The sequence below is a fragment of the Lathamus discolor genome, chromosome 11 (assembly GCF_037157495.1).
Source record: "Lathamus discolor isolate bLatDis1 chromosome 11, bLatDis1.hap1, whole genome shotgun sequence".
Lineage (NCBI taxonomy): Eukaryota > Metazoa > Chordata > Aves > Psittaciformes > Psittacidae > Lathamus > Lathamus discolor.
The window spans coordinates 1,184,536-1,201,223 of record NC_088894.1 but is presented as its reverse complement, the minus strand read 5'-3'; the positions used below and the strand labels follow the sequence as shown (position 1 = coordinate 1,201,223).

General features: G+C 61.3%; 1 protein-coding gene across 2 annotated transcripts; it reads right to left on the bottom strand.

Moving 5' to 3' along the window:
• Positions 1-54: 54 nt before the first annotated feature.
• Positions 55-16,355, bottom strand: LOC136020579 (tyrosine-protein phosphatase non-receptor type substrate 1-like). Of its 2 annotated transcripts, none has more exons than XM_065691793.1 (9): positions 15,931-16,355; positions 11,119-11,234; positions 4,716-5,066; positions 4,249-4,563; positions 3,770-4,120; positions 3,443-3,544; positions 2,981-3,002; positions 2,525-2,564; positions 55-1,547 (listed from the first exon to the last, which is right to left on the bottom strand). In XM_065691793.1, the coding sequence occupies exons 1-9, from the start codon at positions 15,945-15,947 to the stop codon at positions 1,293-1,295; spliced, it is 1,569 nt and encodes a 522-aa protein (XP_065547865.1). In that variant the 5' UTR covers positions 15,948-16,355; the 3' UTR covers positions 55-1,292. The 2 variants fall into 2 exon arrangements, with proteins under 2 accessions (XP_065547865.1, XP_065547866.1); XM_065691794.1 differs by lacking the exon at positions 15,931-16,355 and adding an exon at positions 11,396-11,966.
• Positions 16,356-16,688: the final 333 nt, after the last annotated feature.

The following is a 16,688-nucleotide window of genomic DNA, read 5'->3' as shown; positions in this document are numbered from 1 at the left end:
TTCCGCCCTCCCTGCTGTGGGGCACGCAGCCCCCAGTGCACGGGGACACGCTGATGGGGGGGAGCAGCACAGGACTTTCCACTTTTATTATAAAAATATCTCGCAAGCAAAAAGAAGAAGAAACCAAAAAAGTTCTGTACAAGCAATCCCACCGCTCCCAACGCACCCCCAGCCCTTGAAGCCCCCCCACCAGCAACCATGGGGGGCCAGCCCCATGCCGCAAGGCCACCCGGGTGCTATGGGTGCCAACGCAGGGTGGTGTCCCTGTGTATTGGGGTGCAGGGAGGGGCCACATGGAAGACACTGATCCCCACGGATGGGCTGGGGGGAGCCTGCCTGGCCCCCGGGCAGAGCTGCGGAGGGGTTGTGCAAGTCCCTTTAGAGCTCTGTGGGGTTTTGGGGTCTTAACTGAGGCCTCGGTCTTCGTTTTGCACATCTTAATTCTAGTGTTAAGTACACAGCAGAACACCCACGTACAGCACGGAACATTGGGGTTTAGCTCGAGAAATTAACAGTTACATGGCAAAACAGTCAAAACATGTTACACGGTACCTGCGGGGAGCTCCCGGGGGGAGCCGGGCTGGGGGGGGCACCGGCCGGGGACGAGCTGCACGCGTTGTACAAGCCTGGGGCAGCGCTGGTGGGTGCCGGGACAGGGCAAGGCTGTGTAGAGGGTGATGAAGAGGATGCTCGGTGCCGGCGGGGGCCGTAGCTGGAGCCCCCCTGGGCGGTAGGATGGGCAGAAGCCTGCGGGGGGGGGGGGGGGGGTGTCGGCTCGCTGGCCTTCCCAGCATCATTGGCCGTGGGGCGAGACCGAGGTCCCGCAGAAGGGACACTTGGGAAGAGAGATGCGGACGCTCCGGTCCTTCCTTTAAAGCCAGTTTGGTTTCCAGGCAGCAGAGCCCCAGAAGGCAGTGCAGGGGCTCCAGCCCATCCCTGCGGGGTCAGGGTGGCAGTGGCATTCCCATAGGAGCCGGCGTGGAGGCACTGTCGCTGCTGCTCCGCTGGATTAACCCGCTCATGGGCAATCCCGGCACTCCGAGGCTGAGCAGTCCCCATGGCTATGGGGGGATCCCCAAGGGATGGAGCCGGCAGCCCCGGGACAAAGCTGTCCCCCCAAAATCAGGTCTCTGCGGATGGGAGCCAACCCCAAAGTGCAGGGGGCTCCATTTCCATCCCAAAACGCGGGTACCGCAGCGCATCTTCACATCGCTCCCGGTGCTTCCAAGAACATCCTCCCGGGAAGGAGCAGGCTGGCTCCCCGTGACGCAGGGGTCCCGCTGCAGCCCTGCTCACTTCCTTGGGATCTGGACGCTGGCGTACTCAGAGCCGGCCTCCTCGGGGCGCGGGGCCGGCCGCGGGGGTGCCTTGCTGAGGTGCACCATGTCCAGGTCGGCATAGGTGAGGTTGTCATCGCCGTTGGGTGCCCGGCTGCTCTGGATGCAGGCGTACTCAGACTGCTGGCTCATCTCCACCATGCGGCGGATGGTTTTCCTCTCTTTGTCGAAGTTCAGGTCCGCGTAGGTCAGGTTGTTGGGGTCGGATTCCTGTGGGGGACACCGGGAGTTCTTCCTTTGGAAGGATGAGCGAGGAGCCTCCCCATGACCACCCATGCACCAGCCCAAACCCTGCACTGGAGTCAATCCCACTGCAGCTTGCTCTCTGCTTGTACAGGGGGTACCATTTGCAAGGGCTTGTAGGGCCAGGCCAAGGGGAATGGCTTGAACCTGCCGGAGGGGAGACTGAGATGAGCTCTTAGGCAGAAGCTCTTCCCTGTGAGGGTGCTGAGGCGCTGGCACAGGGTGCCCAGAGAAGCTGTGGCTGCCCCGTCCCTGGCAGTGCTCAAGGCCAGGTTGGACACAGGGGCTTGGAGCAAGCTGCTCCAGTGGAAGGGGTTCCTGCCCGGTGCTGGATGAGCTTTAAGGTCCCTTCCAATCCAAACCAGCTTGTGATGAAGGGAAGCGATGCCAGCAGCCGGCTGGGACAACCCCACAGCAATGCTTTACCCCACGTTACATCCTCAAACCACCAACCACCGACAGGCTTCAGCGCCAGCACCGTGACTCGAGAGCCACCCCATCACCCTGGATGCAGGCGTAACTCCGAGTGCAGGGACAAGCAGGGGCCAGGCTGCCCAGCGATGCCCACGCCGGAGCTGGCAGAGGCTGGGTGGGATGGACAGATTGCTGCTGATCACGACTTTGCTCGTAACTGCGTCACCGAATGCAAAACAACTCCACAAATAGCCTGGCTGGCTATCTCACAGCTGGCTCTCAGGCACCACAAACCCAGACTTCCAGGAGGAGGAGGAGGAGAGGGCGAAGGCACAAAAGATGCTCTAAGTGGCTACCCCATTGCCAGGGCAGCGCTCCTTCCCTCTCCTGCCGCTGTGTGGAGACTCGGATGCTTCACAGGGGAACCACCACCCTCCACTGGAGGCACGGAGATGTTTCAGGCAGGAGCCACCCTCCTCCTGCCTCTGGTGCCTCCCCACTGCGCTCCCCCCCCGGGGTCAGTGCATCACCTGGGTATTGGCCTCGCTGCTCTTTTCCGGCTCATGTAACCTGAAAAGGGGAACAAAAGTCACATCAAGCAAACGCGCCGCTGCCTCTTCCCTTGTGATGGAGCAGCTGGGGGGGTCGGAAGCAGAACAAGCTCCTTGCAGCAGCACCCAGCAGGATGAGTCCCCACCGATGAGTGTTTGCTCACTTGCTGGTCCAAGCTGCATCTCTGCAGGCTGGAATCCCACCTCCCACCCGCTTGCCCAGCCCCACCAAGAGCCAAGTGTTTGGGTACAAGATCACCGCAGGGGCAGAACCACAACCAGGTGGATGGGCAGTGCCTGTGCTCCTGCCTTCCCTTTCACAACAAGCTTTTAGGGATCCAGCTGCATCCCAGCCCCAAAGGACCCTGTTTGCAGGCTGGGTTGTCCAGCTCAAAGTGCCCATGGGTTAATCAGTGACTAGAGCTTTGCACTTACCTAGCTGATGGTGAGCTTTTACCTGCCGGAAGAGAAATGGTTTAGGAAAGAAACAGACCAGGAAACAACGGGACCCCCCCTCCTTCCCCATGGAATGCCAGCCCCCATGCAGAGACTGCTGCAGGAGCAGATACACATCTTTTCCCAGAGGCAAGTGCCTGCAGTTGGCTGGAGTTTCGCTCCATTCAGTGTAGGAGCGCTCCTGGCAGAGGGCAGGAGCTGCAGGGGAGGGTCAAGTATTTTAGGTACAATGAACAACAAACAGGTTTGACTCTGGCAGCTGTTGGCACCCAGCAGCAACCGGGCAGAGCTCTCCCTGCAACCAACCCAGTCAGCTCTGCTCTGTCCCCCCCTTCGGGCAGGAGCTGCAGGAGCAGAGCTGGGAACTCAGCATCCCCAGATGCTCAAGATGAGGGAAAAGGGGGTCAGGAGCAGCTTCTCCTCTGCCATTGGTTTCCTTACCTTTGCTCTGCTTTGCCCGGATGAGGTAAAGAATTGCAGCCACCAGCAGCGCCAGCACCGTGCAGACCACCCCCACCACGATGTAGATGAGGACCAAATTGTCTGAAACATGGATGAAAAAGGTCACCATGGGCCTGAAAACACTGGTACTGACCCAGTGCCTGCAGGCTCACGGTTGGGTGACAACTGAAGCACTGATGACAATAGGTCGGTACCTCTGAAAACCCCCAAACCCCAATAGAGAGATGCTGTGTCCTTGGACCAGACTTGGTGGGATTTCAAAGTGGGAGGGGGGCCTTTTACAGCATCCCTGCAGCTCTCACGCACCGTTATCAGTCTGGGACCGGTCGCTCAGCCCGCCCTTGGCCGGGGCAGCGATCCGCAGGGTGCTCGTCCCGCTGATGGGGCCCTGGGCGTCGTGCACCACGCGGCAGGTGAACACGGACCCGTTCTTCTCCTCCGTCGCTTGCACCTCCACCAGGCTGCGCAGCTCGAACAAGCCCCGCGGGGTCTCCGAGGGCGGGGGGGGGCTGCCCACGCTCATCTCCGTCCCGTTCTCCAGCCAGGCGACGGCCACGGCTCCCGGGTAGAAGCCCTTCACGAGGCACGTGAAGTTCACCGTCTTGTTCACCTCCACGGGGCTCGGCGGCTCGGCCACCACCTGCACGCTGGGGGGCACTGGGGAGAGAGGCAGCGCCTGGTGCGGGACATCCCCGGCCCCGCTGCCCGCAGCGCGCCCCGGGCCCCCCGGCTCCCCCGGGCCCCGCGGCAGCCGCACAGCCCAGCGCGGCCCCCCCCGGCCTCACCTCGCAGGGCCCGGCTGAGCTGGAAGCTGCCCCGCAGCGGGGCCGGCAGCGTGCGGTGATGAACCTCGCACTGCAGCTGCGAGCGGACGTCGCCCTCCTGCAGCGTCACCGACACGGTGCTGGACGCGTCGTAGGAGGATTTCGTCTGCCCAGGGCTGACCTGGGGCTGCTGAGCCGAGATCTGGGCCCCGTCCTTGAGCCACTTCACGGCGATTTCTCTGGGGAAGAACCCTCCGGCCGTGCAGGTGAAAGGCACCGACTGCCCCGGCCCCGCTCTGCTCCCTGGCCCGGACACGACCGGGCTGCTGGGTTTGGCTGCGGGGGGAGCAACGGGGCCGTCACACCGGGCTCTGTCAGCCCTGCCCGGCCCCGGGGCTCCCATGGGGACATGGGCATGGCCAGGGGTGACCCCCGGGACCTGCTCCTGGGGCGGCACCGGCCCCTTCCGCTCTGGGAGCCCCACTCACCGTACACGGACACCTCGGTGCCCTTTCCGTGCTGAAACACGAACAGCCCACGCACAGACTTGTCGTACTTCACGCAGTAATAGGTGCCGGCATCCTCGGGGCGGACGTCCCTGATGTGGATGGTGAAGTCTGTGCCGGACCCAGTCGCTGTCCTCGTCACACGGGGGAACGTGCCCGTTTGCTCATAAATGGTCTCGTTCTCACTGCCCCAGCCCTTCAGCCACTTCACAGGACCAACGGGACCATCTCCAGATGTGGTGCAGTTCAGGGTGAGCGTCTCCCCCGCTGTCACTGACACATTGCCCTGGGGCTGATGCAGCTTGAAGCCCTGGACCTCCTGGGCACCGGTACCTAGGGGTGAACATGAGCCGACATCACATCTGGCACCGCACACCCGAGCAGGTTCCCTTCCCCACCCCTGGGCCAGGCTGAGCACACAGCTCTGGGTAGTGGGGACCAGGGTACCAGGGAGCCCAGGGCAGTGGTTGCAGGTACAGAAGCATCAGACACCTCTGTGCTGCCAGCCAGGCAGAGCTGTGCCAATGAACACCCGTGGTGCTCAGAGAGCTCATACATGAGGCAATTCCCGGCTGCCGGCATAGCCGCAGCCTCCCATCACCTCTTGGCTCTGTCACACAGGAGGAAACAAGGGCACAGGATCCGAGGCACTCCGGAGCACAAGCTCCCCCCGCAGCTGCAACACCACGAACCGCACTGAGTGTCCCACTTCTGCAGTGACTCCAAGCCCTGATTCCCTCCAGCAGAGCACAGCCATGAGCCAAAGCTGGTGCCAGTCAGGCCAGCGCCAGCCCTGCTCATTGCCAATAGAGGAGAGCACTCCCCTTCCAAGCATCCCTCATCCAGCCAGCATCACCGCACCTCCCCACACAACCAGAGACCTGCTGGTCCAAGCGATCCCACATGGGTGCCAATACACCTTCCTACACACACGGAGAAGCACCTAACAGGAAAACTTCAGGAGTTCCGCTCTCCCTATGGGCAGGAGATAACAAACTGCACCTCCCCAAATGCCATAAAGTGCACCAGAGTGGGCAGGGATGGGGCTCCAAGCCCACCACTACGCAGGTGGGATGCACCAGGAGCTGCTCAGCCCCATGAACCAGTGATGCTGCTGCTCCTTTCTCCCTAAAAGCAGCTACAGCAGCAGAACAAGCCACCCCGTAGCCTCCATGGCTCTCAAAGGGTTGGTTTCGGCAGTGCCTGCCGCGTCAACATCATTACTACAACCACACTGAATGAGATTTTGATACAGGTCACTGCTTAAAGGAACAGTTTTAAGCAACATGGGAGAACCACTTAAACCCTGCTGATAACAGGGGCCAGGCACTGCCGACTGTTGCAACCCCAGAGCTGGCAAGTGGCACACGGAGCCGGTGTCGTGGTCATGCAGAGAGCATCGGGCTCGAACAGGTAGCTCCTGCACCCCACCACAGGGCAGAGACTCCTTGGTCCCCTGCAGCCGTCCCCAGGATGGGACAAGATCCTTGGCTGGATGCTCCCAGGAGAAGCCACTGCAGGACAAGCTGCTCTGACCCTTCCCAGCCATGGCTGGCTCCAACAGAGCCGGGAGAGGGATTTTGGCAGCCGTTAATCCCTCCTGACTTCCAGCAGTATTTGATGCACCCGCAGATGTTCTCACTGCACTGTCTCGATCTCAACGGCCAGAGTGACCAGTTCATCTGGGCTCCCCAAATTAAAGGCTTTTTGCCCAGGGCATTAGGCTGCTGCATCCACATCATAGGCAGATGCCCACAGACAAAACCTTCGGCTCTTGGTGTTTCCCTTCAAAGCCACATCAAGAACAACGTGTTAGCGGCACTCAGCACCAGACCAAGCTTGCCCCATAAGACAAGTGCAGGAAGACAGAAGCCTGGCTTGTGTCACATCCAAACTGCACCGCTCCAGCTGATCCCTGGTCTTGCATCTGGGCTCTGTAAGGCAAATCCATGTTTCTTGCATGACACCAAACCAGAGGGCAGAGAGTCCCTGCCCTCCATGGGGAGTTGTGAGCGCCATGTGCAGAGCACAGTGACACAGGGCGCACGCTGCTGCTGCGGCATCTCTTGAGCTTCTCCACTGCCTTCTGCCTCAGACCTTCCCCAAGAAGAGGGTAAGAAACACACAGAGGAAGTTTGAAAGCACAGAAGCATTATCTGCCCCTCATCATCCACCTCTCGCCATGGGGATGTGACCCAGACCATGGACCAGGCTGCTGCGGGCACAGGGACCCCCAGCCCCTTCACATCCCCAGGGTGGCCACGTTGCTGGTTGCTCACTCTGCTCATCAGCATCCGCTGCCTGCTCCCCGCTGCACCCCTGTGTAACAGTGACCTGTGTGGGGCAGTGCCCCCCCTGCAGCCCCTCAAGGGTCCCCCACTTGAAGGGGCCAGCGCCGCCCCGTGCAGCACAGCCCAGCCTGCAGCAAGCCAAGCGCTTCCTCTTCATCCTCCCTCTCTCCATCTGTCCCATCTCCCCATGAGCCACGCGTCGTGCCGGAGGGGGGAACGCGGGGGGAAGCGCCTGCCTTGGGGTCCTGGAGGTGACCCCGGCACCAGAGCAGGGTTGGGGTGAGCACAGAGGCGTTGCTCATCCCTGAAGCATGTTTCTTGGGTGCAGCGATGGGGTCTTGGGGCACTTAAACTGAGCTGAGAGCAGCCACCCCTGGTGCTGTAGCTCCCCAAGGCTCCTGGGCTCACAGGGATTTCTCTTCGCAGGCAGTGGGGTTTGGAGCGGGGCTGTGGATGGTCCGTGCGCATCCCGCATCACCCCCTCTCCAGGCAGCAGCGGAGGGATCTGCAGGCAGGGCCCGGGCTCTTGCCCAGTGACAGGATGCTGAAGGTGCTGCTGCAGCGGGGCCCTCGCCATACGGGGCTTCTCTGTCAGTGCTGCTGCTCCCAGAGCAGGCAGGGAACAAAGGGCTTCCCACTGCTCCCATGCTGCCTGCCAGGAGGCTGCACGGGCAGCGCCGGTCACTGCAGAAGGCACACGTGGCTCTCGGTAGCCTCTTAGATAGGACTAAAACGTGGCTTTGGGGTATTTTCCCATGTGTTCTGCTATGAGCCGCCTCGCTGCTTTGGAGCCTTTCACACACAGCTCTGTTATTCAGCTCACCCCGCTCAGGGTTTGCAGGAGATCTATTAAACATGAGCTTCAGCCATGATACAGCACGTTAACAACACGTCACTTTACCAGGACCCGCTCCTGCCTCCCACCGAGGAGCACAAGTCGCGGGCAGAGCACCCGGCATCTCCATCTGCTCACCCAGCACCCAGCAGGGCCATGCTGACCGAGCCCCCTCCAAGCTCCTGCAGCAGCAGCCACAGAGCGATGCAACACCCCCCCCCCCCCCCCCGCCATGGGAACACACAAAGGGGAAGTTGTCAGAAAACCCCAGAATATGCAAGTTCGAAAATGCAAAGTTTCCACTGTGGCTCCTTCCCTCCTTTCCCCCCGAAGGCAGCTTCTCCTTGCACCCGGCAGCCTCCCTCCTTCCTCTTTCTGTGTGCTCACCCCAGGGCCAGTGAGCCCCTTCCCGGTCGCTCTTTGCCAGCACCGTGTCTGCTCTCAATGTGCCTGTGCCCTGCGAATGGGATGCAGGGGGGGTCCTCGTGCTGCAAACACAAGGGACACGGTCCCATCTCTCACCATTCCAGCACGAAACTGCTTCCCACCTGCACACTGACGGTGCCGCCCCATGGCAGGAGCTCCTGAAGACTTTGCTTTCAAAGTGACTCTTCTTTTGCTTCCGAGACCCAGGGCAGCTCAGGTGCTCTGCCCCCGCAAGCTGCTCTATCCCACACTCCGGAGTGAGCAAAGGGGATCAGAGCCCCGAAAAGCATCGCCTGACGATTCCTGTGTAGGTGGGAGCACCGTCGCGAGGCGGACCCGGAGCACTTCCAGCCTGGAGCAGCGGCACGAGCGCGGGCATCGTGCTGCGCCTGGCCTGGCAGAGCCTCCCTGCTGGCATTCGGTTTAATTTGGGAGCAGCATCACCCCCAGCCCTCCCGCTGCGGCGCAAGTTTCCCATCTCGGTGACACATTTTCCTTCCCCCTGTATTCCACCTTTTGAAGTATTTGATACGGAACAGATTGCGAGAGGCTGGGGTTGAATCCAGGAGAGGCTGCTCGGATGCTTCCTGATAAAAATAGAGCTTTTTTTTCCCCCTTCCAAAGGGGCTGGGTGAGCAGCTCCAGGGTGGCTGCGTGCTCCAGAAGCAACGTGCAGCTGGTCACCGGCATCCAGAGCCCTGTGGGCACTTGCTGAAGGGCAAGAGAAGCCCCAAAATAATCCCATTGGAATTTCACCTGCAGCCGGGCTGCCCGTGGGGGAAACTAACAGGTGCTGCCTATAAAAAGGGCCTGGAATCTGCAGTCTGGGGGCAGCCAAGAAGAGAGACCCCGGCATAAGCTGCTGAGCCACGCAGATCCCGGTGCGGCTCCGGGAGGGTTGTAGTAAAGGCTGTATCTTACAGACATGACATCAGAGGAAGCCTCGGATCACACACAGCCACCATTTGCGAGCTTCCCTCCTACAGCCTTAGCAGAAATTCAGCTCGAAAGCCAGAGCCCCACGAGCAAACAGATTTCCTCTTTAGGAGAGGGCTCTGAGAAGCGCCTGCACAGCACAGATTTTGCAACAGGGCTTTGCAACCCGGCTTCCGAGCACCTCGCTTCTCTTTGCCCTACAGGAAGAGCTCCAGCAGGACCTTCCCTTTCCCCTTTGCTTCTGCAGAAGCGCTGTGGAAGCAGCAGGGGCCTGGGTCAGCCCTCCTGCAGCCCAGGCTTCACTTGAGCCATGGCCCCGGCGGGTTCACCGCATGGAAGTAAAGACTTGGGATCCGCATGCTCGCGCCCGCCATCAGGGATGCAAAGCACGGCTTCCAGCCCCAGGATGGCTCTTTCCCTATGGCTGGCTTGGGAAAACAGGGCTCTTACTCCCAAGGCCACGTTTAATTAAACTCAAGCGCATTGCTGGAGCCATTCTCCCGTGGCAGGAAATCACAGCGGTTCACTGAGAAGCACCGCTCGCCGCCAAAGCCTTCTTGGCTCTCAGCAACTGGGAGTTTTCAGCTTGGGGCCAACACTTCTCAGTTGTGATCAGGCAACTCAAAGCAAGGAGTGTTGTGCTGAAAGCATTTGCTTTCTGCTCAAGTTTGCGCTCAACTCCCTGCCCAAGGAAAGCTTTGGGGGTAAATAGTCCCGATGGGCCTGGGAGAAGATGGGCTTCCCCCACACGGGAGCCTGGGCTGGGTTATCCGTAGTGGGATCCCACTGGAAGGTGGGGATTGTGGACTGGCCAGGCAAAGAGCTCAGGAGCAAGGTGCTCCTGAAGGCACGTTGCTATTGCCCCATCATCCCTCCCTGGAGGTGGGCAGGAAGGAGAGCTACTCCTTCACGTGAAGAGCACTGAAACGAAACATCCTAGAAAGGAAACCTTGAAAGCAGCAGCCACCACAGGGCTTCGTTCCTGGTGGGGCGAGAAACTTCCCACTGCTGGTAAGGGAAGGGAAACAGCCAGAGAGCAGCACAGACCCTGATCACCTCACGCTGCAGCACCGGGGGCTGGTGGAGCCCTGGGATGCGCTGAAGGCCGGCGGCAGCAGGAGTCCAAGGAGGGCTGGGGGACACAGGGGGTAGCAGCAGGAGCCCACAGTGCCCCATGGCTGATGCTCACAGCAGGGTTGGGTGGTGCAAGGTGCCCGCAGGGATGGTGCAATCCCACCGCTTCAGTGCTCAACAGTTGGGTTGGAGCAGCAAGAACTGTACCGGGGGGGGCAGGGGGGTGGTGGTGTAAAGCACAGGGGTAACAAGAAAAACAAGTTCATTGAATGGTTTGGGTTGGAAGGAACCTTAAAGCTCATCTGGTTTCAATCCCCTGCCACAGGCAGGGACACCTTCCACCAGAGCAGGGTGCTCCAAGCCCCGTCCAACCTGGCCTTGATGGGGCATACCTGAAGTTAATGGCAGAGGAGGCCGGCAGCCCTCACGGCAGCCTTCCCCACTGCCTGCTCCACCATCCTCCCCATCAACCTCCGAGCAGGAATTTGGGCTTGCAGAGATTTTCCTCTCACGTAGCTGGCAGGGGGTGCTAGCAAATGGGTGGAAACAACATGCCGCTTCACGTCCCTGCCTAATTCCCTCGTCTGGCTGCGAAGGGGAATGTCTGCCTTGAAGTTTGCTGCTGGAGGAGCCGCGGAGCGAGGCCCCTGCGGGAGGGGAGCCCATCACCGCGCTCTAGGTCACCGCGGAGAAAGGTCAAACCGAACGGCATCATGTCGCGGTCGGGAGGTGCGCGGCGAAGCGGGGAGAGAGGCGAGGATGGAGGGGAAAGGAAGGCGGAAAAGACGGGAAGAGCAAAGGGAGCTGCAGGGCCGTGGCTTACCTGGCAGGGAGAGCAGCACCAGGCAGGTCAGCGGCCAGGGGCCCCGGGGAAGCGGCTCCATCGCCGGTGGTCTCGGGGCAGCGGGGGCTGGAGATGCTGCTGAGCTCCGCGCTTTGCTTTTGGGTTTAATAACAGAAGAAAAGGGAAAAGGCAGATTGCGGCCGGAGCGGGCGCCGCTGCCCCAGCCCCGAATGAGGAAGGAGGGCTGGGCTCCCGCCTCCCGGCTCCGAGCGCACGCACAGCCCGGCCCCCCCCGCCGCCGCCCGCGGGCACCCACCGGGCCGGGCCCCGGCACCGACCGCTCTACGGGGCCTCCCCGCCCGCTCCGCGCCGTTACCGTGGCACCGGGGAGGGTGGAGGGGGAAGGGGGCGGCACCGGCTGGAGCCGGGGGGGGGGGGGGGGAGCGGGGGGGGGGTGTCCGTCCGTCCTCCCCGGTCTAAGGTCGCTTTCCAGCGGCGGGGGCGAAGCACCGAGCACCGCCCGCCCCGCAGCGCGCTTGGCTTTCGCAAGGTCCCGCCGGTGCCTTAAGGTGGGCTGGGGCTGGGATCCCCCCGGTAGCCACCGGCCACTACGTGCAGCCCCGCATCGCTGCGCTGGAACTGGGGTGCTGGGGACAGCCGGCCCTGGGGGCTCTGAACGCGATGGGGGGGGTAGGGGGGATGTGATGCCCCTGCCCACAGCAGATGCACAGGCAGCATTTTGGAGGTGCCACGTGGATGGAGCAGCTCAGGTTGGGGGGTCAAAGTGAAGAGGGGACCCTGGGGTGGCACAGACAGGAGGCGGATGGGGAGAGAGGAAATCATGGAACCCCAGCCTGGTTTGGGTTGGAAGGGACCTTAAAGCTCCTCCAGCCCCAGCCCCTGCCCCGGGCAGGGACCCCTTCCACTGGAGCAGCTTGCTCCAAGCCCCTGTGTCCAACCTGGCCTTGAGCACTGCCAGGGATGGGGCAGCCACAGCTTCTCTGGGCACCCTGTGCCAGCGCCTCAGCACCCTCCCAGGGAAGAGCTTCTGCCTAAGAGCTCAGCTCAGTCTCCCCTCGGGCAGGTTCAAGCCATTCCCCTTGGCCTGCCCCTACAGGCCCTTGTCCAAAGCCACTCTCCAAGCTCCTTGCCTGCCCCTGCACCCCTGGAGCACGAGGACATTCCCATGATGTCCCCTCAGCAGGACAGGATTAGCAGGAGCCCGTGGCAGGCAAGACCCTGAGGACGAGGCAGCTGCAATGGGAGACGGGTCTAAAGAAGGGGATCTGGACGTGAGCATCCACGGAATGCAGACCCCGCACCACCCTGCCTCTCTCTGACACAAAGTCCTCCCCAGGGATGCACAAGGACACATTCCCCACCGCACCTGCAGCAGCTTCTCCCACCACACACAGGAACCTCAACACCAGGGCCCAGCTTCTTCCTCCACATGGACGCAGTCACCTACAGCCAGACCCGATGCTGGCAGCCCCCAGCTCCAGCGCATCCCCAAAGCACCCCCTTCCCTCTACCCGCACTGGGATGGGGCAGATTCTCTACAGCCCGGGGCTGAGTGGGGTCTCCCAGCGCCCGCAGGTAGCACCCATCCAGCCCGCAGCTCACACTGGGTGCTGGGGGAGCGTCTGCCGGCTCCCTCCTCCTGCCCAGGCAGCCGCTGGGGCTGTCAGTTTATTTCGAGCCCCGCACAAACAAACAGCAGAGCTTCTGAAGGGACTTGGCACCAGCAGCCTGTGCGTTCCCAGCCCCACCAGCCTCCCCCTCGGCCCCAGCTACGCCCATGTGTTGCATCCAGCCTTAATTTAGCTGCTGGAAGCCAGGACCAGCCCCTCCAGGCATCTGCACCTCCTCCTCTGGGCACCCCCCTCCCCTCCGCCCCAGCTGCCCTGAAGCCGCAGCTTCTCCTGCTGCAAAGCACCCTGTGGCCGGTGCTGCTCCGGGGAGCCCAGCGCAGCCGTTGTGTTTGTTTCCCCTTCACACAGCTGGCGAGGGCGAGAGCCAGCAGCAGGGACCCAGAGGAGCCCTTGGGTTTGGCTTTTGGCCTTCTGCACATGCAGCATGACATGGAAATAAGGAATTGCTTTGCGCGGCGGCTGGACATGGGATTAGCGGTGGTTTGTGGGGATCTGGGAACGGGGTGCCCAGAGGAGCTGTGGCTGCCCCATCCCTGGCAGTGCTCAAGGCCAGGTTGGACACAGGGGCTTGGAGCAAGCTGCTCCAGTGGAAGGGGTCCCTGCCCGTGGCAGGGATCGGAGCTGGAGGAAGCTTTAAGGTCTCTTCCAGCCTAAATCATGCCGTGATTCTACAGTGCATTGGGGCAGCACATCCCACCCAGCCAGAACCCAGCAGCAGGCACCCGCAGGGCAAGTGGGTACCCCAGCAAGAGGGAAGGTGCTGGGGACACGCCGCAGCCATTCCCAGCCACTTCCCTGGTTATTTTTAACTGGAAGCACAGCTCCCGGGGGCCTGGCTGCCTTCAGCCTGTCTGGGCTGTTCTCCTGCTCGGCGCTGAAGGTTCAGACAACCTGTTTGGAGGCGATCACAACGTGGAGACAAGCCCATACGCAAGCACCAGCCGCCGCGGAGCACTTGGGAAGGAAAGTTAGAGCTTAAAAAAGCTCCGCAAGAGAAGGTACCACAGCAGAGCAGATGGCACAGCGAGAGCTTCCCGGGAAGAGCTGCTATTGCTCCCCATTAGGAAGCATATGGGCAGGCTCAGCTGCCTCCCCTCCTGCCCACGGCCCTTCCACTTGGCATCGCAGGGACCTGCGCAGGGTTTGGAGGATGCCCCCCGAAGGGCACCCCCTGCCCTCCTAGCAATGAACCTGGGGGGAAAAGAGTGCTCGGCTCCTTCCCATGCCCAAGAAGAGCAAGAGCAGAGCATTTCGGGAGGTGCAGCGCCATCATTAGTAGCTTCCTCCTGCACCAAACACCCACAGCGAGCAGGAGGCTGCTTGGCAGGGCGGGCAGCGCTGCCAGACTCCTGTGCTGCGGCGTGCAGCCAGGCTGCACTCGCTTCTGCAGCATCCTCACGCTCCAGCGCGAGCCCACAGGGATGCTTTAGGAGCCCAGGTCTCCCCAGCCCCAGGAGCAGGCAGCGTTGGGGGGGGCAGCAGGGCTGTTTGAGGAGAGCTTTTCAAGAACAGGTTGATTGCCAGAGCTTGGAGCACAGCGAGGAGCCTGAATCATGCAGCCAACACCCTGCCAGGGAGCGCACGTGCTCCGGCCCGGCTGCGATCACTCGCCCTGGCGGGTTCGGGTGCTGGAGGGAGGCAGGGCTCTGGTCCCCATCCTGGGGGTGAGGGCTCCAGCCAAAGCTATCCCAGCTCCAGTGTGCTTCTGCACGGCCCTGTTGCCAGCTCTGCATGGGCAGTGCGAGTGCTTCCTCCCCAAGAGGAGATGGGGACCTCTCCCTACACAGGGACCCCCGGCTAGGGCAGCAGCATCCATCTGTAGAGGGGCCCAAGATCCTCTTGTCTGAGCCTGGCAGCACCCAACAGGGCAATTGGAGCCTCGCCAGGGTGATCCCAGCCACAAGCTGGGATCTCGCAGCATTGGCTTTGCCCAGACAGCTCCTTCATCCTCCAATGAGCTCCTGTCTCATCCCTCCCAGCACTGACAGCCCAAGGGGACAGCAGTGGCTTCTGCTGGAGGGGGTCTCACAGTGATGGGGATGGAACAGGGTCCGGTTCCTGCCTCTGGTGCCAAACCTAGGCCTATCAAGGAGCCACATTTCATTCCTGATGGAGGGGACTGCATTTCCTCCCCTGCTGGGGACTTTCTCCCTTGGGATCCACACTCCCCAGCCTCAGACGAGCACGGTACAGTGCAGTGGTTACCTATGGCCCGAGCGACCAGCACCAGAACACAGCGCTGCTCCAGAGAGCTTGTGGGCTCAGTCCAGCCTCAAACCCAAACCAACAGGGAAAGTTTAGAGATAAACACGGGGAAAACACCAACACTTTGGACATCAGCCTAAAAACACCCTAAAACCAGCATCCCACAGGGCTGGTTTGGGGCTGCGGGTGTGGAACTGTGCTTGAGCACCAGCAAGCAGCCAGCACCCCTGGGAGCCCTCCACAGTAACCCAATAACAAACGGAGGCATTTGGGGTTGCAGATCCTCACTGCCCCAGGGAAGCTCGGAGCTGCCTGGTTGCATCCAGGCCCAGCCCCAAACACAGCCCAGCCCCAGCACCCTGGGAGATGGCTTCCATGGCTCACCACAACAAGCCCGATGTGTGTGCGACCGCATCAGAGCCAAGCCCAGCCCTGCTCAGGATCTGCTCCAGCGCACAGCACAGCTTCCCTGCAGCCAGGGAGCAACCAGGCACAGGACACAGAGCACTTATCCCGTCCTTCCCCCAGCTCCAAAGCTGGATTTCACGACCTCCCCAGCCCATGAGCCAGGCAGACACATCCTAAAGCCCTCCTGCCTCTCCCCATCATCCCTCAGGCTTCGAATCATCGTCCTCACAGGGCTTTAGGCTGGGGAAAAAACCACACAAATGCCTTCTAAAGTAGGTAGCACCAATTACACTGCTGATATTTAGGGCTTCCAGCACAACAAATGGAGCTTCAGCTTCATTAGGTACCATGCCAATTTAATCCAAGACATCCAGTACAGAAAGAGCTTAAATTAGTTTATCTGATGTTAACTTAGAACAGGCAATATGTTAATATGAGGAGGGGAAGAAGTGACCCACAGCCTGTTTGCAAGGAGAAGCCAAGGCAGGCCGTGACCTGGAAGGAAGGGACAGAGGCAGCAGCACCCACACCAAGAGCACCCCAACACTAAGAACCCTGGCTTAAGGGGCAGCGGTGTGTATCATACCTGTCTGCTCGCTGCATGCTCCCGCAGCAGCACCCAGCACCATCAGCAGGGAGGGATGGGTGTCCTCAGCTCACCCCCTTATGTAGGAGAGGGCCTGGAAGGGGAAACGAGCTGCAGGAGCTTCGTTAAGGCTGTGATTGCTGAGTCAGGGGTGGGCTGTGCAGGATGCTGAGTAAGCAGGGACCTCAAAGAGCCTCTAATTCCAACCCCTGCTATGGGCAGGGACCCCTTCCACTGGAGCAGCTTGCTCCAAGCCCCTGTGTCCAACGTGGCCTTGAGCACTGCCAGGGATGGGGCAGCCGCAGCTTCTCTGCTTCAGTCAAGCATTAACTGTGATTTAAGGTTGAGCTGAGCTATCTCAGGTCCTCATCTGAGCCCTGGGCCCCGCCGGTCGGTGCAGATGGTGCCGGGGAGGTGCTTCCCGGCGCGGGGTATTCCAAGGAAGCCGCCTCCGCCGCCTGTCACCGCAGCCTCCGCAGGGAGCCGCGGCCCTAATCACAGCCCACGTAGTTCTGTGGCCCTCGAGTGCTCTGCCAGCACCAGCCTGTCCCCTCCCAGCCCATAAACTGACTTTCAGGGCTCACAAGGGAGGGATGCGGGCGCTGCCTGTGCCGCACTGCACGGGTGTGGAACGATGCTCCGAGTGTCCTCATGGTGCTGGTGCACCATCGTCCTGGGCTGCTGCAGCAGAACCGGGCTGTCCACCAGCATCCACTGAGCGAAAAGGGATGCAGTGAGCTGCAGCAGGGACTGTACCT